General features: G+C 56.5%; 1 protein-coding gene across 3 annotated transcripts in view; it reads left to right on the forward strand.

The window, feature by feature from the left end:
- Nucleotides 1-9,765: 9,765 nt before the first annotated feature.
- Nucleotides 9,766-22,490, forward strand: part of FAM131A (family with sequence similarity 131 member A) — a 39,125-nt gene continuing 26,400 nt past the window's right edge. The window contains exon 1 of one of the 3 annotated variants that reach the window (XM_038415058.2): nt 9,766-9,906. Coding sequence is in view for 1 of the 3 variants with exons in the window: in XM_038415057.2 (XP_038270985.1) it covers nt 9,876-9,906 (31 nt within the window). In the remaining 2 variants the exon portion in view is untranslated. The remainder of the gene's footprint in view (nt 9,907-22,490) is intronic. The other 2 variants (XM_038415057.2, XM_043492546.1) reach the window with 2 other exon arrangements.

A 22,490-nucleotide genomic window follows, 5' to 3' on the forward strand; every position in this document is an offset into this window, starting at 1 on the left:
GAGGCCAAGTGTGATTAGGAAACGCTGGAGCCAGCTGCTCCCTGACATTTTCAGAGCCTCGCTGTAGCAATGACTGTAATTCCCGACTTACAACACGGAGCCAGTTTCCCTTTGAACACTCCGTCCAGCAAACAAAGCTGGTATGTGGCTAGCAAGAGCAGGGGCAGGCCAGCATTTACAAAGTCCCTTGAAACAGAGAGATTAGCTAGCCCTTTATGCTGTGGTGATAAAATCGCCCCATTAGAACAAGGTGACCGTCCAAATTTTAAATGACCCCAAAGATTTTTGCCTGTGCTGTAATGAGCCCTGTAATGGCTTCTTTCAAGCTGCAGAGTACAGAGCGGGAGACCTCCCGCTGCGGTCTCTGTCGCTGTCTCCCCCTTTGAGTCTGTCGGCCGGAGAGCCGCACCATCTCTCACACCGTCGGCCTGGACAAGGGGCAGCGGCTAACAGCCTCGATGTGCTGCACTGGGCATGTGTGGTGCATTCGTTCTGGATGCCCGATGTGATCACCTTTTGCCCCCGTGCATATGTGCACTGACTGCAGCCCTAGCCTGGGCAGCTCTTGCCTGTCTGTTGCTCACACTTTGGCAACACTTGCCTAGCCAACCAAAGTGCCATTGAACTGATATCGATCCCTCACTGATCTGACGTTCCCAAGATGGCTGGGGGATCTGGCCTTCCCACCATTGCTCGTGCTTGCTCTAGGGTGCATTGGCCACACATTTACCGACTATCCTGCTCTGTCTAGAAAGGAGCAGTATCCTGCTACCAGATCAGCTGTATTTTCCCAAGCTGAATCTCCTGGTGTTGCCTGCTTGTGCCTCCAACCTTCTCTAGCCCCCCTTAGTTTACATTCTCCGTCCCGTGCAATGAAACGAACGATGGGCCATTCTATTGCCATTGCTGGCGGGAGCGTGGGGATAAGACAATCAGGAAATAGACAGATAACAAGGCCATATTCTGCCGTATCTAATCCATAGCCCACTGGCCAGCGCAGGAATCTTCTGTACAGGGTGTTGGGCCAGCAGGGAGGGTTCCACTGGAGCTAAGAGTCACCCCTAGGGAATAATCTGTTCAGTGACCAGCACTTTCTCCTGGTTGGGAATCGTTCCCCAGCTGTGTGTGATTTCCTGGGTTTTTATTTTAATTACTCAGAATTATTTGCCGGCGGATCATCCATTGGCTACAGCTCGATTGTGAATAGCTGATGGAGGAGCTGTTTGATTGGGCGCCTAGGTCACCTGACTATGTTTCTGTGACCTAACTGGGTGAGAGCCAGGTTTCCGATGCAAATGTTCATGACGAGGCATTGGAATTGGGGGAATCTGCGTCACTGTTTGTTTGAATGTTTCTGCCACCAAAGTCGGTGCCTGGGTAGTCCCAGACATGGACCGCAAGAGGGGCCCGGCCGCTGCTGCTCCTCATGCACTTTAGAATTTGTGGGAAGAGTTTGGAGAGACTCGCCCCATCATAGGTTCCACCCTGTCTAACCTGGGAGATTGACTTATGCAACACCTCAGCAGATGGTGGCAGCCGTTCCATTCACACGACCAACGGGGCTCTGTGTGTGCGTGTGTGTGCACGTGCGATCACATCCCCAAAGACTCCACTGCAAGAATGTTAATGGTGCGCAGTCAAAAGTGAGGAAATGCCGCTATTAAAGTTGCCTGGGCAACCTTAATTTGGCCCCATCGTGGGTATGCATTATAATATGCGCATGTAATTCAAGACGGTGTAATGATTTTTTTCCCTCAAGACACCCACTTTGCCAATGGGTTTCACAGCTATTTGCTTGACAGCAAAGAAGTGTTGAGCCCTGGGTCTATTCCAGGCTCTCTACGGGTGTGTACTCTTCTGTGCCAATCCGTCCAGCCTCTCCCTTGCTCCTATCTTTCCCTCCTTAGCTCCAGCACCCGTCCCCTCCTGCTAGCCCCTTGGCTCCTGCCCCTGCTCTTATCCTCCTCCCTCTGCCCCTGTCCATCCCCCTATCTCTCCTCCTGCCCCACTCTGCAACTCCTGCCTATGGTTCTCCATCCCCCACTCCCTCTGCACCTGCCCTCCTCTCCCTCTCCCAGTCTGCTGTCCTCCTCTGCCCCGCCCCCACCCTGCATCTCTTTCCCTCCCCCCATCAGTTCTTCACCCCACCAGTCAGGGAGCTTCCTCCACCTTCTGTAGGCTTTTCTGGGGCCCAGCAGGGGAAGAACTAAAAGCACAGGAGATACAATCACCCTGCTCTCTATTCTGGTGCTGGGCAGATGAAGGAAGCCGCACTTGCAGGGAAAATCTGCAAATGGAGCATGATCAGTTGCTTTGTGAGAATGGCCCATGCACAGTCTAGCCAGCGCCTAGGAGATGTGAGGGGGTGGAGCATGCTCAATTCAGATGGAGTCTTTGGGGGAATTTAGCTGCCAACTTCAACCAGTCTCTACTGAGCATGTGCAAACAGATTCTTCAGCGGTTTATAGCTTGGGCAGCAAAGAGCACGTCCCTGCCACCAGGGCAACCCCCCTGGCAAATGTCAAGTCCCCGCTCCGAAGCATGGAGGCACGAGAGCTTCCCAACAAATCAGCTGTGCCATTGTTTTAACGTGGACGAAAACAGCACCGTTTCCCCTAATCACGTCCTGAGGAATATGCTGGGCAAAGTTATAAGCAACTGAAAAGGTGGTTTTAGAACAGGAAGTGTCTGGCCACCTGTACTAGAGAAAGGTCTATGGAGACGCTATAGTGACACCAGCGGGAAAAACTCTAAGGTGTCCTTAAAAATCAGCTGCTTCTAATCTGGGAAAACAGCTACTAGAATGCGTGTAACTGTGTAGTTATTGCATGGTACCACTAATGGGATCCCTCTAAATGTTTCTAAAGGGATGAGCTCTGTGGTGCTTCAAAACTCCAGTGAAAGACATTCCCTCCCCCTCCTTGTCTTTCCCAGAACAAGGTGTAAAGGTAACAGTGCTTATTATGGGCTGGGATGTTGCTGCAAGGCCCCCAGACTGAGCTGGGGCCCAACAGGGAATGTGTGCCTCACTGCGCCCTTGCCTGCACAAATGCCTGCCAGTTATTAGCACAAAGACATTTTAAAAAATAAAACCATCCTATGCTGCCCAGACCAGCTCCCAGGGCACATGTGCTATGATTCGGAATGGAATGCAGCTGTTGTTTTTGTGGGCTCTCTGGCTGGCTATGGATTTTACCAGTGCTTCCCTGCTGTCTAGTTGAGAATTAGATCTGGGGAAGGGGGCACTTCCCAAACTGGTTAAAACCACCCCCGAAATCCCACTAGCATTTTCATCCAAGGATGGCTCCTTCCTGCCTTTTTCCAGGGTTCAGGGGGTGACACATCATGCCCCCTTCTCCTTCCCATGGGGCAATGTGTGGCGCCATCGCCCCTGCTGGCTGACGCTGGCCTGTTCCCTCCCACCTGGCACTAATCCACCCCAAGATGCTCCTAGGCAGTTGCAACAGGACTAAGAGAAGGGACCCCAAAAGGGTTAATTTGTCAAATCCAGCTCTGAGAAGTTGCCAGAGCAGGGATGATCCCCTCCTCCCCACCCCCCGGTTATTACTGATCCACCCAGAATAGAGCATTCCCACGATTTATTACATAGGCACTGACCATGTGCTTGGCTTACCCGTCACCCTGCCCTGAGGAGTTTGCAGAGCAGAAGACAAGAGAGGGGCGCCTGGGTTACATTTAATGTTTGTAATCGGGTGGGATTGGAGAAAGGTCTGTTGGTTGTCACGGGCAGGGGTTTATGGGCTGCTGGAAGGTGTGAATCTTTAGCAGTGATTTGAATGAGGAGAAGGTGGAGGAGCCTTCCCTATTGGGCTTTTCAGGGTGGGGGGTGCAGTATTGCACCAAGTATAGGGGGCAGCTTGGAAGGGGGGAGGCAGTGGAAGGTGAATTTAGTTGAGATTTTCAAAGTGGCTTAGGGAATCTCTGTCCCATTGCCTGTTAATAGACACAGATGTTGGGCCCTTGGTGACTGAGTGACATGATGGATTCCCATGTTCCCATGGGATTTAGCTCGATCGTTCACAGTGGACCCAACTGATCCAGAGAAGGCCCTGATCTGATCTTTCTCTTGTAGGTCACCATTGGCTCTGAAAACTCCCGAGTTTGGAGGGTTTGTCGTCTGAGGTCAGCAGATTGTTGACGGCGAGTGAGAGTCCTGCAGACAGTGATAGCCATGCCCACGCCCGGGCTGGATAACTGTCAACTACCACCCCAGTAGCCTCCCTAAAAGGCGCTGTGAAGCCCTGTCTGAACTGGGCTCTCTGCCTTCGAACATTTCTTCTGCTCCTGTAGCTGCATTAATCTCTACCTGTGCTTCCACCATAACGCTATTTGCCTGAGGAGCTCTGTGCCGAGATGTGGCCATACACACCTGTATTAAGTGCCTGTTTCACTCTTTATCCCCAAATGTGATTTACAGGCTTGCCTTCTAGGATTGGACAGTTTCCACACCCTCCCCGGCTCTGTTTCTCAGGATCATGTAATAGCTTCCACTGAAGGGTCGTTAAGAGACAATGCCAGAGCAGGTAGATTTAATGGCTCTACCCCAGTCTTTTTGCAGAGCATGAACCTAGGTGGAACAGTGTGTGTCAGACTGAAAAACCAGGTAGATTAAGAGTCCCACAGAGATGCCCAGGAGCATCTGAACTGGCTGGGAGAATGTCAACTGGTTCTGTTCTGTTCCTGTAATTGAAGAGGGAAATTGATCTCACTTAGCCTATAAGACTAGCGGAGATTGTCTACGCGTGGAGGCTGCTTAGGGTTTACAGTCCGTTTTCTCTAATGCTGTCGTCCCCCAGCTAAATAAAAACAGTTTGTTTCCAAGAGGCTGGTGGTCAACATAACACTGGCCACGTGCCCCAACGAGGGGAACACAGGTGCTCAAGCCCAGCCAGGCCTGCAGGGGAGAAGCAGTCGACATCTGGGGTCGTGTAGCTGGGTCCTGGGCTAAGAGTGGCAGAATCAGGGGATTCCACCATGACACAGGGAAGGGCCAGAGACTATGAACCTCAGGGGTGCTCTCCGAGAGACCCAAGACACGATGAGGCACAGCTAGCCCTGTAGCCATGAGACTGTAAGAAGGTGGGTAGGTATTAGGCTTCCCATTTTACAGGGCATTAACCGAGATGGAGAGTGAATGTGATTTGCCCAAGGTCCCACAGAGGGTCTGTGAGAGAAGTGGGAACAGATCTCAGGGCTCCCAAAGCCCAGTCCCTGCTCTAACCCAGCGGCACTTGCTCCTGGTCTAATGCACCCTCAGGGTTCCAGCTCTGTAGCTGTTCCTCTGAGCACACCCGCGTGGGAAAGACGAGGGGCTGGTGGCATCTCCTCTGGCTGCGGGGAACGTCACTGCTGGTTCCTTTAATAGGGAACTTCAAGGGTCATCTGCCAGGACCTGGGTGCAGGATTCTGTGTTGCTGCTGCAGCGGAATGACCCCCTCCCCAGGTCTTGGCAGCTAAGTCTAGGAGATGCTAATCCTGTTTGGCTGTGCAATGTCTGATCAATGAGGTGGGCTCTGATGTTCAGAGGTGTGCAGTTAGCATCTGACTCAGCTTCACGTTCCCAGGTCAAAGACCCCCAGACGCTGGCCTAATGACACTTTCTCTCTGTCATCTAGGTATATCTAAGGCACCCATCGCCATGGTCCCTGAGCACCCATCTCCTTCTCTGCCTTCTCCCTGGGTAATGAACACTCATGACAGTAACTCTCCCCAAAGAGATGAATCACTTGGCACCAACAATGGGGATATGGGAGCACTCCTGAGCTCTGGCATGCTCATGTTCTCTCTCCCTCTTGGTGCTTGGCAGGACCCTGAGGGGGTCTGGATAAATGAGCAGGCCTCTGAGAGCCTCTCTGCATGTCTCCCTGGGGGTTGTATCTCCTGAGTGATTCACTTACCCACTCAGCTGTATTATCTGGCTGCAGATCCAAGGGTGCCCTCCTGCCAGGCAGGGAGAGAGGCAAATGTTTGAAGGTGATCCTCTTTCAAAGGAATCCATCACTGGGCCAGTCACTTTGGGGGCGGGAGGGAGTTTTGGGCATTCTCTTCCCAGGGCATGCTTCCAAAGCAGGCAAAGCTAATGCCTACAGGAAGAGTTTGCATCACTGTCTGGGCAGAGCCCTTGTTTGCCTGGAGGCCAGTGTGTTTGAGAGGGCAGTGCACAATAACCTGCCTTTTATGTGTTCTTCCCAAGTGCATGAGGGAGTGCACACTGAGTGAACTAATAGCAGGAAGAAGTAGCAGTTGGCTCAGACATCTCTCTCCTCCCCCCCATCCCTCCTTGCTTCTCCTGTCAAGGCTCTGCCACTGGACTTAGAAGGCAATTTGACTGACCCTAAATCAGCAGGGACTCGGTTCGGGGTAAACCAAAATCCCTGGCAGCCTGTTCTGACCTGAGCAGAGCTAATCTAGCCTACAGCTAACTCACAGTGAACCCACACCGAGTACCAATCTAATACCCCTAGGTCAGATAAAGACCCCTTACCTACTGCAGCCCCAACCCCAGCCCATTACATGGGTGAGTAATGAATTAATTATGGGGCACTTCCTGAGCGTAGGCTCCAGCTTCCAAAATGAGCCCTTTGCAAGGGACTTTCTGGCTGGATGCAGACTTCCCAGTAGCAGAAATTTCCTGCATCCCAATCTGTTCACTCCTTCCTGTTTGTTTCGCAGGCTTTCACTATGCAGTTCAGCAACAATTGTGCATGAGAAATGTCCCCTCTGAGTCCCTAACTGGTGCTGTGCCGGGCTAAGGGGATGTTCGGGGCATCAGGGCTGTTTAGAATTATTGCTAATTGTTTGTATTACCGTAGCCACAAGAGGCCCCTGGTGAGCCAGGTGCTCCATGATGCGAGATGCCATATAAACACCTAGTAAGAGGCAGTCCCTCCCCTGAAGAATTGACAGTCGAAATAGACAAGCCAGATGGGGGTGGGAGAAAGGGACGTTAACCCCATGCCTGTATTTGAACCCCTTGTCAAGAGAAACCCAGAGGTATCATTTCCTAGTTGTCAGTCACCACCCAAGTGCGTCTCTCTCTAGGAGGCTGGAGCTAATGATGGGCCCTGCCTCAGAGAGCCTACAGCCTGAAAGCTTGATCCGGTGAGGACCAAGTTCTATCAGATGTTTTTAAAGCTGCTCTGCCCTCATTTGGAAGGGTGGGTTGGGGAGCTCAGCACCTTGCCCTGCACCGCGACCTCATTGAGACACAGAGCCATAGCTCTTAGAGATGGAAAAGGCAGATGGTCCCAGCTGGTGCAAAGCAGGGCCCTGTGGGAGGGTTCTTTACAGTCTAGGTCCCAATGCTCTGACCACGGGAGCCCACCACAGTCTAATTGGCTGTGACAACCCTGCTGTGAGGGCCTGATTCAAAAAGCTATTGAAATGCCATGAAAAGGCTCCCATTGGCTTCAGTGGGCTTTGGAAAAGGACCGTACTGTGTAGCACTCATAAGATGAAGCAAATAGTCTCCCTGTAGCCTTGCTACAGTGAACAGATTGCAGAGGAGTTCATCAAATAAGGCTAGCATTGAAGCCACTGGAATTTAAAGGTACCTCATCCATAAAGATCGGCCCCACGTACTTCAGCTGGTTTGCTTAGAAACAGACATTTTTATCCCCCCAACAGCAATTTCCTCCACATTGTGTCCGGCAGCCCGAGTGCGGGGGGAGGGGAAAGCAGGGGGGTGACCTCTTCCCAGCCCCTTTTTTCTGCAGCATTTCATTTCTTATGTCTGCCAAGGTATCCTCCCCAACCTTTTACTGCCTGGATTTATCAGTTCATTTCATCATGTGACACTTGGTCACCAACATGACACTTCTGTCATAAATACACAGGCAGGGGCTGGGCTTGGTGCCTCTTTGTGAATGTGATGGCTGGGAGGGGGGCAATGCAGAGCAAAGAGGGCTGGAGCCAGCTGTTTGTCCGCAGTGCCAGCAGAGCGTGGGCACCAGAAGGGCCTGGCTGCCCCCCCGAACTGTCCCTCGATGTGCGTCAATCTTAAACTGGAGGCACTATTCGAGGAATGAGCAAGGAGTTCTGCCTTTGTGCTTGTTTACTTGTTGGCCTCTGCTGGGCCTGCCAGCTGGGGCACCGTGCGAGTGCCAGTTGCCCTGGGGTTTGTGATGGGCACGCCTTGCTTGCCAAAGCTGCGCCCAATGTTCCCCATCCCCTCCCCACCCCACTACTCTCAACTGGCAAAAACTCCCTGTCACTGGTGACCTTGGCTGGATGGGAACCAGGTTCCACAACCCGTTATTGATCACACCCTGAGCCAGCCGGCATTTATGACTCACAGCTAATACCAGGGACAACAGTCACATAAGGAGCCATTGAACTGGGGCGTGATTGATGCTGCTGAGTGCTTTGCAGCCAGCTCTCTGCAAGGCCGGGAAATGTCAGGCTGTAAAATGGGTGTATCTTGCTCTCCGGTCCTGGGAGCCTGAGCCCAGCCCTGTGACAGGTGCCGTGTTCGGTGTCCTTTGTGTAGCTGCCATCCCAGGGCGCTAGGTGACTGGGCGGATATTTTTGGGATTGGTACGAACACCCGGGAACTATGAGGAAGGGCATAGCTACTCCCAACACAACTGTGGTGGCTCGGGCAGCTGTTTCGTGAGCCCGTCTCATCTGCGTAGGGATGAAGGGAGAGTGCAGAAGGGCTGGGGTTGCTGGTGAAGAAGCAGTGGAACGAAGTGGGGCTTCATTCTTTGTCCGGGGGAAATGTCTCAATCAGGGCCCCGGGGGCCTGGGGGCTGCACACACCCAGTCCCCGCCCCACAGAGGCCGACAGTGGGTGGGAGAGAGGAAGGAGTATCCTCTCCTGGCCGATGGGGAACTCAAGGTCAGAGAGCTGGTCACCCAGGCAGCTTGCAGCAAAGCCAGGAACTGAGCCTAGATCTCTTGAGTCCCTCCTCGTTCCACTGACCCAGGGAGGCCACCAGACCCAACGAAGAGTGGGACGAAACCTCTAGCGAGGTTATGGGGCTCCTGTTTGCCGGAGCAGGGCTGGACCTTTGTGACCTTTGCACCAGAGGGAGGTACTCCAGTAGCTACAGGTCCCCTTGCGATGGCTCAGCGCTGCCCAGCCTGGCCCAGGGCTCTCTCAATGCGGGATCCTTTTCTTCTGGCTCATCTCCTGGGCCGCGAATCCCCGGGCAGGCCAAGGCGGGTGGTGTCTGTTGTGGCAGTGAGGGATGACATTACTGCGGGGCTGGCGTCCCGGCCAAACCGGAGCTGCGGGCCCCTGGGCCTGGGGCCATTTCGGGTTCAAACTGGGCTGACCTGAACCCTTCAGCAGGAGCAAAGTCCCTGGAGCAGGAGAAGGACCCTGGGCGAGTGTAACCCCCCCGGGGTCTATTTAAATGCCCAGCGGTCTCGGGGCGCCGGGCCCCTTGCAGCCCCAAAGGCCCTGGCCCGCTGTCTGAGCCGCCTGGGGCCGTGCGGGGGCTCTGCTCCTGGGCCAGCGGCTGCGGACGGTTCGGTTTCGACTCGGGTTTGTGGAGGGGGTGGCAGGAGGGGCCCGCCCCACTTCTGGGTGCAGCCCTCCCCCGCCCGTGGGGGAGCAAGGCGGGGGCGGGCCGGACGGGCGGGGGGGGCTCGCAGGGCCCGAGGCCGGGCGGCGGGCGCTGCCCAGCGTCCTGAGCCGGGCCCCCGGGCAGGCCGCTGGCCCCGGTGCTGAAGCCGCCCCCCCCCCCCCCCCGCGCGGCGCTGACGTGGCCGCGCGCGCCGCCGAGCCCGCCGCCCGCCGCTCCCGGGCCAGGCAGAGGCGGCGTGTGGCCGGCGGCGGCGGCGGCTCTGCGGCGATGCGAGCGGGGCTGCGCTCGGCTCCGCTCCCCGCCTAGCCGCCCCGGCCGAGCATGGGCTGCATCGGCTCCAAAGGCACCCTCGGTAAGCGCGGCCGGGCCCCGCGGGATGCCCCGAGCGGAGCAGCCGGGGGGGGCCGCGGGATGCAGCCGGGGGGGCGGCGGGATGCGGCGGGATGCAGCGGGGAGGGGGCCGCGCCGCAGCCGGGGGGGGGTCGCGGCGCGGTTGGCGAGCAGCCGGCAGGGTCCTTGCCACGGCGCCAGTCTCCTTAGGAGACCTTCAGCTCGCCGCGATCCGCTCCCGGGGGGGGCAGGGAGGAAGCGGCCGCCGGGGCGGGCCGGTGGGGAGCGATTCCCCGCCTCGGTGGAGCGCGGCCGGGGCCGCAGCTTCTGGAGGCCCGGCTCGGCAGGCGCTGGCGGGGACGCGGCGCGGAAGGACCAGGGGTCGGCCCGGCCCGGCCCGGCTCGGCTCGGCTCGGCGCTGGTTCGGAGCGGGGTGGCCGCGGGACGCGCCGGGAGTCGCTGTGGCCCGGTTGGCAGGAGCCCGGGAGTGCGGGGCCGGGGGGGGCCCGGGGTGCTGCGCTGCGTCAGCCCCAGGGCCCCGCTCCTGAGCTTGCACCGCTCGCTAAGTTGCTCGAAGTTGCTAGGAGGGAGAGGGGCCGGCCCCAGAGCTCTGCCTTGGCCGCTGCGGGGAGAAAGCCCCCGGCCGGGATGTGATTGACCCACCCGCCCCCTTCCCCAGCGCGCAGCCCCGGAGCTCGCCCTCCCCTCCCTGCTGACCCGGCTCCCAGCTGCGGCTCTGCCAGACCCACACCCCAGTTGCTGGGCAGGGGTGGCCCTGGTGCTACTGGGGCCTGCCTTGTTGCTCTCTGGCCAGCGTGTCCCTTCTCCAGGGGGCAGCTCCGGGGCCCCTTGCAGTGGGGGTGAATCTCCTGGGACTGCGGGGAGCCCTTCCCCAGGCAGGGCCTGTCCCCCAAGGGGAGAGCTTCCATCAGGTGGGCCGGCCAGGGCCGTGGGGAAATGCCCCTGAGCCCCCACAGCACAGGGGGCTATTAGCCAAGGCCAGTCCCAGCCACGAAGGCGGGCAGAGGGCGGCTGGGGCCTGTCTCTATATGGACCCCCTATATACGGCAGCCCCTTCAAAACTCACCTGCATCCGAGGGCTGGCGATCCTCGCCCCGGGTTAAACCACAGTGGTTCCCAACGTCCTGACCAGCCATGCTCAGCTTCTGCCTGGGTTGGGAGTACTCCCCCCGGGGGGAGGGAACCGGCACCAGGGTCTCTTACCGTGTTGGCATCATTGGTGCTGCACAAGCCGCTGGCCCTGTGCAGACGCACCCAGACACCCCACTTCCTCCTCTCTGAGACCCCGTCCCAAGAGCGATAGGGACTCATGTTACTGGTGGGTTAACGGCTGCTGTGGACTGGTGGGGCACCATTATTGCCCCAGGGAACCCCCACTGGTACCCCTGAGTAGCAGCTGTTCAGGGAGACTTTGTCTCCTCTCGCTGAGCCTGTTTTTGAGAGAAAGGACGGTCTTGTGGATAAAGCCCAGGACTCAGAATCATGCCCGTAAGGGCCTGAGTGGGGCTTATGTGATGCCAAAGCCTCGTCCAGCTCTTTGCAAGGGTCATTCCCCCCTGCCACTGCATAATTGGTGCCTCTACTTTGTCTCCTGCAGAGCCCTAGCCTGGGCCCAGGAGTCCCTGCGCTCCAGCTTCCCTAGCTCAACTTCCTGCTTTGAGGGCACTATCCTGTGAACGCCTACATCGGCAGGGGGGTTTCTGCCAATGTAGTTAATGCGCCTCTCCAGGAGTCGGTAGCCAGCTGGCTGGAAGAATTCTTCTATTGTGTTAGCTGCAGGGGTTAGGTCCGCACTTGAGGTGCAGAGTGCTTCACAGCCCTGAGGGGGTCCCTAAGCCAATCTATTTCCTAAGTGCAGACCAGGCCTGAGTTTCTCTCATTCTCTTTGGAGACCTCACTGATTTTCCACCCCATGTGCCTCCGGCCCACCAGTATCCCCATCGCTCAGTGTCCCACAGCCTGAGGCACAAAGTCTGTGCTACCCTTCTTCACCATCCCATTTCGTCACCCCCTGGACAGCCTAGGGCCCCACAATACCCTATGCAACCGTTTCACGCTGAATGCATCCCCACCCCTTTGGCTATATCTAGCTCTGATGACCTGTCCTTCGGCCTCTCGCTGCCTTTTCTGGGCCTTTGTTTTGGTCCCACTTAAGACAATGTCGGTTTTTGTCCAGTGACGTAGATGGGAGCAGGATCGGACCTTTTTTTTCCAGTGCGCATCCAGCCTGCACTGGCTTGGGCTGCTAGGAAGGATCCCTGCTTTGGAAAGGCCCAGCATGCTCCTGTGTCTCCCAATTTAACTCTCTGCCTCGCTGTTTGCTTTGCTCTGAGGTCTAGGCACCAGCTGTGCCTCTAATACAAGGTTTGAGGTAGCCTCCAGCCTGATCCTGTGTGGTGAGCTCACAACTCAGCCTAGCAGCCAGCCAGCTCCTTCACTGGCTTTAAAATCTGCCCCTTTAAAATCAACCCTGTTTGAACACCCACCTCTTTAAGGGTGTTATTACACCAGACCTCCGGGCGTGATCCTGCAAGATCCTGAGCCTCCTCCGCTCCTGTTGACTTGGGTCGCCATTGCTGGTGCACCGCAGGATGAGGTCCTAATTACATCTCTGGTGCTCAGTGGGTCTCCAACACTTCCATCAAAGGCTGGTTGCGTTCCCCTTTGTCGGCTCCCAAACAAAAGCTGCTCTCACAAGCAGTCATCCAGTCATTTTCCCTGTTGTGCCATTCAGCCGGGCAATAACAGGGTCATTAAAATTGCTTGTTAGCCTGACGGTCCCGTGGCTTTTGCTGCTTGGATGCTCTGAGTCCCAGGGCTTGACCCCTACCGGACCGGGAGGGTTCCTGTTACCTAGCAACTTGTAACCAAACTGTGTTGGCTTTGGTAAGCTTAGGCTGTGTAAGTAGCCCCCCCTCCCCATCTGTTGGTTTGTTTCACTTGTTGCATTGGGTCTGAAACCAAAGAGATAAGCTCCTCCAGGGAAGAGAATCTCTTCTACTCGGGGCGTACAGCTCCGAGCATGCTCGGGCCTGGAGCGCGCAGCTGTCCCCACCGTAGGATAATCTTGGGTTCCTTCTTAGGTAGCGAGCGATTACCCCACCAGCCTCCCCCATGCTGATGTAACGTTTCCTTCCTGTCAAGTTTGGAGTCGTCACCATAGCCATTGATTTTTATCATCTCACCACACAGCGGAGGCATGAGTGATGAGCTTTGCTCCCCCCGGCAAGCATTCCAGCTAAGCCCTCTTTTGGCCTTAAGCTTTTACTCCAGCATTAGCATCAAGCCGGTTGTCACTCCCCTTGCTATGAGCTCCATTTAACTGACAGCCGGCTTTCGCTTGGCACAGGGCCGTGTCTCACCATGTGCTCTTAGCCTGGCCACTGGAAATGTCACGCTTCCCCACACAAGGCAACGTGTGGTGGGAATGACACCCGGCTGGCTGGGTGGAGTCCGAGGGCTGGGGCCTGATTCTGCTCCCACTGAAATCAATGGTACAACTCCCAGGGACTTCAGGTGGAGAGCAGAATCCAGCCTGATGTGGGAGCTAGACACCTCACCTAGGGGGACCTCCAGCTGGGGCTTGGGTCGGGAAACTCCAGCTAGGGCATGGACCTTACTGGACAGGCTGTTCTGAGAAAAGGAGGCTGCTCCTTTCTCATCTCCCTGTCCATGAGTGACCCAGCTTCTAACACAGAAATGCTGAAACCCCCCGACTGGCTCAGCCCCTGCCTACGTCATGACATCCGTATGGTGTATGCTCACACATGCCCCACTCGGCCACGCTCTCTAGCATGACACACTTGCTGTACCCCCAGTTAGATCAAATCCACATTCACTAACGTAGCAGCAGCCTGGATACCCACCGGGGGTCTTGGATACATAGCTGTGTCCGGGCAGTGTTTAGTCATAGTGGGTGTCCCATCCTGGGTCTTTGGTAGCTGTTGGACTGGCACGGTAGTGCCAGGTCTGAGACAGGAAAGGATCCCACCTCATTATGTATGGGATCTGTCCCCAGCCATGGTGCCCGTGGGTCTGGTCCACACCATCAAGGTTGCAGCTTTGTAGTCCCAGAGCCGTGACCAAGGCAAGTGGATCCTCTGATGTGGCATGGAGACAGAGCTGTGCCTCTCTCTGGCTGAGAGATGCTCCTGGCCAGGATCAGCCCATCCTGGGGCTGGGTGGTAGTGCATGAGTGGGGTACCCAGGAGTGACTCCAAGTGGGTGGGTTTGAGGAGTCACTGTGGCTGTTGCGTGTGAATGTGGAGGCAGGTGTTGCATTGCCTGAGTCTGTGTGTTCCAGATGAATTTGTCACGTTCTATAGGCTTGGGGCTGTGCTGGGGGGGTCCCAGGGGCAGTGCCTCCCTGCGCTCTGTCCCTCTGCCCACCCTCTCCCCAGCATCCTGGCTCTGATATACCATTGCGGGGGGGACACAAATGAAACCTTCCCCATCCTCGGCCCGTTCTGTGCCTCTCTTCTCCTCCCCCCCCCCAGTGTTAGCAGCGGAAAGTCACCTTTGCTTGGTGTTGGGGGTCAGCCCCTGGCCCCTCTCTGCTCACCACCCTGGTGTGATTCCAGCACTGGCTGACGCACGTTGCCTCTCCCTGACCCCGCTCCAGCTGGCCACACGTGCCCAGAATCTCTGATGCTGGGGCTGTCAGTGCTGTGCCAGCGGGGAGCCTGTCCCGGGAGAGGCGTGTGGGAACTGGCACCCGGCTCATGCCCAACACTGGGCAGGAGGCTGTCTCCTGTCACAGCCCTGATGTGTGCTCATCAGAAAAACTCACTGTACCGGAAGCGCCATCGCCCCCCTGGAATATTAATGGCTCTATGGTGGGAACATTGTGTCCCTCGAATGAAGCAGGCGGTAGCAGAATGCGCTTTCCTTGGAAGGAATCCTGGCTGGAAGGCACATTTCCCACCCCCCCACGCAGTGGGGCTGCCCCTCACCCCTGACCTGCGGGGCCCACAGCCTCCTCCCAGCCCCCACTGCCTTCTCCTTGCCCCACCCCACAGGGCTTAGTGTCTTGTCACCCCCCACTAGGGTTCAGTGCCTTCTCCCACCCTCCCCCTCTCCACTCAACCCCCCCCCGCCACATGGCTCAGTGCCTCCTGCCCTCTAGGGCCTGCAGGGCTCAGTGCCTCTTCCCTCCCTCCCTCCCTCCCTCCCTCCCTCTTTTAATCCCCCCCCAAGAGATCAGTGCATCCTCCCATCCCCACCCGCAGGGATCAGGACCTCTCTCCTCATTCCTGCTGCCCATAGTGTTTGGTGCTTCCCCCCCCCCCGTGCCTCCCCCGCATGGCCTGCAGGGCTCGGCCCCTCTCCTGGAGGTGATAAACAGGTGATTCAGGGTGCAGGATTGTCTAGGATCAAGCACACGACAAATCAAGCCTTGTCCCCAGAACTTATGCCGAAAACACCGAGCTCCCTGTGCCCCGCTCCCCTCCCTGCCATGGCAACCGCATCTCTCTAGCCCCTAGCATCCCAACCGGCATTCACACCCAATGTCACGGCGTCCCCGGGGGATGCTCTGGAACTGCTCCCTACTAAGCCAGGCAGGACTCTGGTGAAGTCTCCTCTCTGTGAGCAGCCTGTCTTCAGGGCAAAAAGCTCACACGGCTTCCCCCTTCCTGGGTCTGACCTCGGAGCATTCAGCATCCTCTGCCCCTCCGTGCACTTCCCACAGTGAGTCCACCCAGGCGGGGTCCTGGGGAAGCCAGAGGATTCTGCACCCAACTCCGCAGTCAGACATGACTCTCAGCCAGCCAGTAAAACAGAAGGTTTATTAGCAAAAAGAAAAGGAGGACTTGTGGCATCTTAGAGACTAACAAATTTATTTGAGCATAAGCTTTCGTGAGCTACAGCTCACTTCATGGGATGCATTCGGTGGAAAATACAGTGGGGAGATTTATATACACGCACAGAGAATATGAAACAATGGGTTTTATCATACACACTATAAGGAGAGTGATCACTTAAGATGAGCCATCACCAGCAGGAGGGGAGGCGGGGGGGGGGGGTAATGCAAGGTTTATTAGATGACAGGAACAGGTGTGACGCAGCAGGGAGGGGGGAGTGTTGACCTGGGAATGTGGCAGGGGAGTTTCACTGGGGATGGGATACCTGAGAGCCTGTAACTGAGCCAGGAGGGGGGGAGAAGGAGGGGGAGGTAACACCTGTGTCCTGGGAATGTGGACAAAGGCTGCAGCAGAGAGCCTGCTGGGGGGGGTTTAGTTTCAGTTTGGGGCTGGGTGGTGGAATGCAGGAAATTCCAGGGCTGGGGTCTAAGCTCCCTGCTCCCCCAGAAGGACATGACTGAGGGGTCCTGGTTGTACCCACAAGCTCTGTTTTAGACTGTGTTCCTATTGTCCAATAAACCTTCTGTTTTACTGGCTGGCTGAGAGTCACAGTGAATCCCAGGAAGAGGGGTGCAGGCCCCAGACTCCCCCACACTCTGTGACAACTGGTGGTAGCGGTGGGATCTACTGCACCCCGTGAACGGCGCTTCCTGCAGTAAGTGACTGGGGAACAGTAAAATGAATGGGGATTGATGGGGACCAGGCATGCTGAAGATTCAGAGAGAGACTGTTTCCAGGGGTGGTTAACCCCTGGGAGTGTGTGACCAGAGAGAAGGACTTGCAGTAACAGGGTCCCCTGGGGGATTGCAGCGAGCGGTCCCTGGGGCGGAGGAGTCTGCAGCTCGACCCTGGCAAAGAGGTGGTGACCTCGAGAAGGATTGGCACCCTAGGGGTTCTTCCTGGAAACCGTGGAAAGCTGCCCAGGACTGCGAGTGGCCAGCAGGGAGATGTATGCTAAACGTCTTAAGAGCGACCTGGTGGAGCTGTGCAGGCAGAGGGGCCTGCGCAATGGGAGGTCCACCAAGGAACAGCTGATTGCCCAGTTGGAGGAGAGGGATCACTTGGATGACCTGATCCCTGTCCCTGACGGAAGCCGGAAGCCGCCTGGTGGATGCAGCATGGGCCCTGGGGCCTGACCGGGCTGGGAGGGGTCAGACTGCTGCAGAGGACATCCCGAGACGCTTCCTACCTATGCCTGGGGGAGAGGTTGAGGGAAGCCCAGCGAATACAGAGGGCACCCTGACCTCGGCTTGCCCCTCTGGCCAGAGCCCAGAAGAAGCAGAAGGTCTGGTATGACTGCACGGCGTGGGCCCGCACCTACGCCACCGGGGATCCGGTGATGGTTCTCATCCCCGTGAGAAAGAACAACCTACAGGCCACCTGGGAGGGCCCTTTCAAGGTTGTCAAGCAGCTAAACGAGGTAAACTATATGGTGGAGTGGTCGAACCGGGCATACCACTGCCGGGTGTACCATGTGAATATGATGAAGCCATATTATGCCAGGGAGAATGTGGTGTTGGCCGTGTGTGGACATTGGGAGGAGCAGGGAGATGACCCTTTAGTAGATCTATTCCCTGGGACCAGAGCTGGTTCCTCCCAGAAACAATTCCCCGCTCGGATCAGCTAACCCCTGCCCAGCAAGCTGAGATCAGAGGGGTGCTGCATCCGTACCAACAGCTGTTTTCCAACCAGCCTGGACACATTAATCTGACAGGTTTCAGAGTAGCAGCCGTGTTAGTCTGTATTCGCAAAAAGAAAAGGAGTACTTGTGGCACCTTAGAGACTATAACAAATTTATTAGAGCATAAGCTTTCGTGAGCTAGAAAATGCATCCGATGAAGTGAGCTGTAGCTCACGAAAGCTTATGCTCTAATAAATTTGTTAGTCTCTAAGGTGCCACAAGTACTCCTTTTCTTTTTATTAATCTGACTGTCCACCGGATGCAAACAGGATCGCACCCGCCGATAAGATGCTCCCCCTTCCAAGTCACAGTGAAAACTGCTCAGGACCTGGAAAGAGAGGTCAGGGACATGCTGGCTTTGGGGGTGATCCAGCCATCTGCCAGCCCTTGGGCCTCACCAGTGGTGCTGGTCCCCAAAAAGGATGGGTCGATCCGGTTCTGTGTGGACTATCGGAAGCTCAGTGCCATCACGGTATCAGATGCCTACCCCATGCCCTGATGAGCTCCTAGACAAATTGGGAGGAACTTGAAACCTCACCACCATGGACCTTACAAAGGGCTACTGACAAGTGCCGCTGGATGCAGATGCCCGGCTGAAATCGGCCTTTATCACCCCTCTGGGGCTCTATGACTTCCTGACCCTGCCTTTCAGCTCCAAGGGAGCGCAGGCCACTTTCAAGTGCCTGGTGGATCAGCTACTGAGCGGGATGGAGAGTTTTGCCGTGGCGTATATTGATGACATCTGTGTCTTTAGCCAGACCTAGGAGGACCATGTGTCCCAGGTTAGACAAGTGCTGGACCGACTCCAGGAGGCTGGGCTGACTGTAAAAGCGGAGAAGTGCAAGGTGGGGATGGCTGAAATCTCTTACCTGGGCTGTCGGGTGGGGAGTGGCTGCCTAAAGCCGGAACCAGCTAAGGTGGAGGTGATCAGAGACTGGCCCGCTCCCCACACCAAAAAGCAGGTCCAAGCCTTTATTGGGTTGGCAGGATACTACCGAAGGTTTGTGCCCCGCTTTAGCGCCATAGCCATCCCCATCACTGAGCTATGCAAGAAGGGGAAGCCAGACAAGGTGCTCTGGACCGAGCAGTGCCAGGAGGCTTTCTGGGCGCTGAAGGAGACTCTGGTCACTGGCTAGTTCTGGCAAACCCAGACTTTGACAAGCCCTTTATGTTCACCAATGCCTCAGACACGGGACTCGGGGCGGTGTTAATGCAGGAGGATGAAAAGGGGGAGAGACACCCCATCATGTACTTGAGCAAGAAGTTGCTATCCTGGGAGCAACACTACGCGGCCATCAAGAAGGAGTGCCTGGCCATGGTGTGGGCCCTCAAGAAACTAGAGCCATATCTCTTCGGGCGACACTTCACCATGTACACTGACCGCTCTCCCCTGACCTGGTTGCACCAGATGAAAGGAGCCAACGCCAAACTCTTGAGGTGGAGCCTGCTCCTGCAGGACTATGACATGGACGTGGTCCACGTGAAGGGAAGTGCCAACATGATAGCGGATGCGTTGTCCTGGAGAGGGGGCCCTGAACTTCCCCAGGTCACTGGTCAGAGTGACCCTGCTCAGTTCAGTCTCGAAGGGGGGAGAGATGTGATGCAGCAGGGAGGGGGAGTGTTGACCTGGAAATGTGGCAGGGGGGTTTCACTGCGGCTGGGATACCTGAGAGCCTGTAACCTGAGCCAGGAGGCGGTGGGGGAGGTAACACCTCTGCTCTGGGAATGCGGACAAAGGCTGCAGCAGAGAGCCTGCGAGGGGGGGGTTAGTTTCAGTTTGGGGCTGGGTGGTGGAACACAGAAAACCCCAGGGCTGGGGTCTAAGCTCCCTGTTCCCCCAGAAGGACTTGACTGAGGGGTCCTGGTTGTACCCACAAGCTCTGTTTTAGACTGTGTTCCTATTGTCCAATAAACCTTCTGTTTTACTGGCTGGCTGAGAGTCACAGTGAATCCCATCCCAGGAAGAGGGGTGCAGGCCCCAGACTCCTCCACACTCCATGACAACATGGTCTAAAACAAAGCTTGTAGGTACAGAGAACAGGACCCCTGAGCTGGGTCCTTTTTGGGGGGCAGGGAGCCAGTCAACCACGTCTGCACTTCACTCGTCCCCAGCCAGCCCCCAACTGACTCACTCTCTACCCCCTCCTCCTCTGGGCTTTGTCCCTTTCCTGGCCAGGAGGGCACCTGATTCCTTTGTTCTCCAACCCTTCAGCTCTCATCTTGCAGGGGGGAAGGACCCAGGCCATTAGTTGCCAGGAGACAGAGTTTCGGCAATTTTGTACACTGGCCCTTTGCTCTGCAACAATTACACTCCCTTATCCCACCACCTAGAGACTTAAGAAATGCAGAGGGGAAACTGAGGCACCTCTACAATATTCAGAGGAAACATTAAGAACAGTCCCACTTCGTCACACCCAGTCACTAGTGCAATGCAACCACTGCTGGGGTGGAACAGGGGACGTGAAGAAGAATCCTGTATCCAGAGGCAGACAGGCTATCCTTATGTGAGCTGGGAATTGGCCGGGTCTGTGGAGATACTGTCCCAATGCGCGTAACAATGACCACAGACCACTGAGTTTACATTACCTGTCCAGCGAGCCAGGGCCTCCTAGCGCCAGGCTGGTGCACTGACTGAATGCTGACACGGATGGAAGGGTGCCCTTTGCTGAGTCACCCCTCCCTGTTTCTGCAGCTGGCTGGTCCTTGGAGGTCTCTCATCCAAACTTCAACAAGGCCTGCCGCTGCTTAGTGCAGATGGGCTCCTGGTGGTTTGGCTCTGTGCCTTCCTTCCTTTCTTTTGGGCTGCGAGCCCGGTACACTGCCAGTCGCCCCGGCACCTGCCCAGGGTCCTCGGCTCTGCTCCTGATTTGCCATGGTAGCACAGAGCGGTTATGCCCCTTGGGGGAAAAAATACCCCAGCCACGGCCATCCGTGCCCAAGGGTGACCTGCCAGGCGGCCAGGAACTGCAGCAGAACCCAAACTGCAAGCCCTTTGCTGCTCCTGTGGGATGCAGCCGAGCTTCTGGGAAAGGGGGAAGTACCTGGCTCTGGCTAGTGCAATTCCACCTTCCCAGCTTCCAGGCACCTCTGCTCTTCCCCGCTCCAGTACAGCAGCTCCCCAGCAGTGAGTCCCGGCCCCTCTGGGGATCGTGGGAAGAGTGGCGGTGGGTCGTGCGTGCCCCAGAGGTACTCTTCCCCCTCTGCCCTGTGCTCTCACTTCCCCTGGTGCAGCAGCAGCCCTGCAGAGGAAGTGTCCGGAGCCAGGGAGTGGACAGTCAGCAGCCTGGCTGTGATCATGGCCCAGCTGGGGGCATGGCTGAGAAGGGGAGTGGGGAGCAGGGGGTTGGAGGGTGGGGGAGAGGAGTGGAGGGCCCCCCCTTTAAAGGCATGCTGCAGCCTGGTGTGACAGCTCCTAGCAAGCCCGAGTTGTTTTCTCTCACTCTCTCTGTATATGTCACGGGGGATCCCCCAAAAGACACAGTGCGGCTTTTTACCTTAGTAAAAAGTTTGGCAACTGCTGCTCTAAGAGGCAGCACTGTCTAGTGGTTTGAGCACAGGACTGGAATTGGCTATTGCTTATGTCTGGGTAACTGGGGCTTCACCCCACTGGTGTCAAAGCGGGAGCCAAGCCCGGGGAAAGAGGAAGGGTTAATAACATGGACAGAAGCATGTCAGTGCTTATGGGAGAAGTGGGCAAATCTGGGTGTGAAGGCAAAATGGAAGGGGCCGGGGTCTCGCCTTCAGCATAGAGGGTGGCTTGTAAAGATGAGCCCCGGGATGACAATCTTCCTCTTGCTATGCTTGGCCTGTGGGTCTAAACCCACAGTGAGGGGTGCACCTGGGCTGCGCGGACAAAGAGAAAGCATTGCATGCTGGGAAAAGCAGTCCCTGGGTTAGAGCTCCCCATTTACGCTGAGCTCTGTCATGGGCCACGTTGGAGTACGGTGTGGGCTGCAGCTGGTCCGATGCAGCGTTCCGGGCCTCTAAGCAAGACCGGCCCAGAGTGGGGAATAGCTAGATTTTCCTTTTTCAATGTGTGCGTTGTGCCTGCCACTGGGAACTGCTGTGGTATAAAGCCAGGCCTTTGCCTCTTGGGTGGAAGATGTTCCATGCTAGCACCTCCCCAATGATTTCATTGACTGCGGGGCTGGCTTTGTGGGAGCGTCGAAGGCTCTGTCCAGGATCAGCAACGCTCTGGCCAGAATCAGGGTCCCATGGTGCTGGGTGCTGCACAGACACGCCGGCCCTGCCCTGAAGAATTTACAACCCGGTGAAAAGCTGGAGGCAGTGACTGTATTAAGCAAGAGGAGAGAGGAAGGGTGAGATGGTCAGCGGGGCGTAGTGACCTCCTGGAGTAGATCAGAGAAGGCGTTAACCTGGGCTGAATTAACACTAGGAAAACTAGACTGGTCTTCTCAGCCCTGCATTGACAGGCCGTAGGGCAGGTTAACCTCCCATGGCTCAGGCCTGCCATTTCTATGCCTTTCACAAGGTGTAGGTCTCTTTTTGTGGCTGCAGGGTGAAATGCACCCCTGACCCGGAGAGGAGGCACAAGGCCTGGGCACTGCTTATGACTTGTGCTGGCCCCTGTGTACTGGGTGAATTACTCTCCTAAAGAACCTGGCCTGGTTTGCAGCAAACAGCTACAATTTTCCCTGCACTTCTCCAGGGAGGGAAACTCTGCTTGTGCTTTGGGGGCTCTGTGCATTACATAGTGACCCAGGCAGCTTTGAAAACGAATGCACAAAATTGTCCCCACTGGCAGAATCCACATGACGCTAAGATGCAGCAGGCCGAGGCAAAGGTGCTGCTCTCGGTGCTGCCTAGGGAAGCCTCACGCTGGGGTTCTGCTCCATGTGCAGGACTGGGACTTCCCCATGGAGTGGAGCTGGGAGGGTCCGCGACCCATCAATCCCATCCTCCTTTACTGACCTGCCAAGTCCTTGTGTTCTGGACCCCCAGGGGTTTTCCTGCCACCTGTGATGACATCCGCAGCCTACGCTGGAGGCTTCCCCTGGTTCATTTGAGTGGGGTCTGGGATGA

The sequence above is a fragment of the Dermochelys coriacea genome, chromosome 9, assembly GCF_009764565.3.
Source record: "Dermochelys coriacea isolate rDerCor1 chromosome 9, rDerCor1.pri.v4, whole genome shotgun sequence".
Lineage (NCBI taxonomy): Eukaryota > Metazoa > Chordata > Testudines > Dermochelyidae > Dermochelys > Dermochelys coriacea.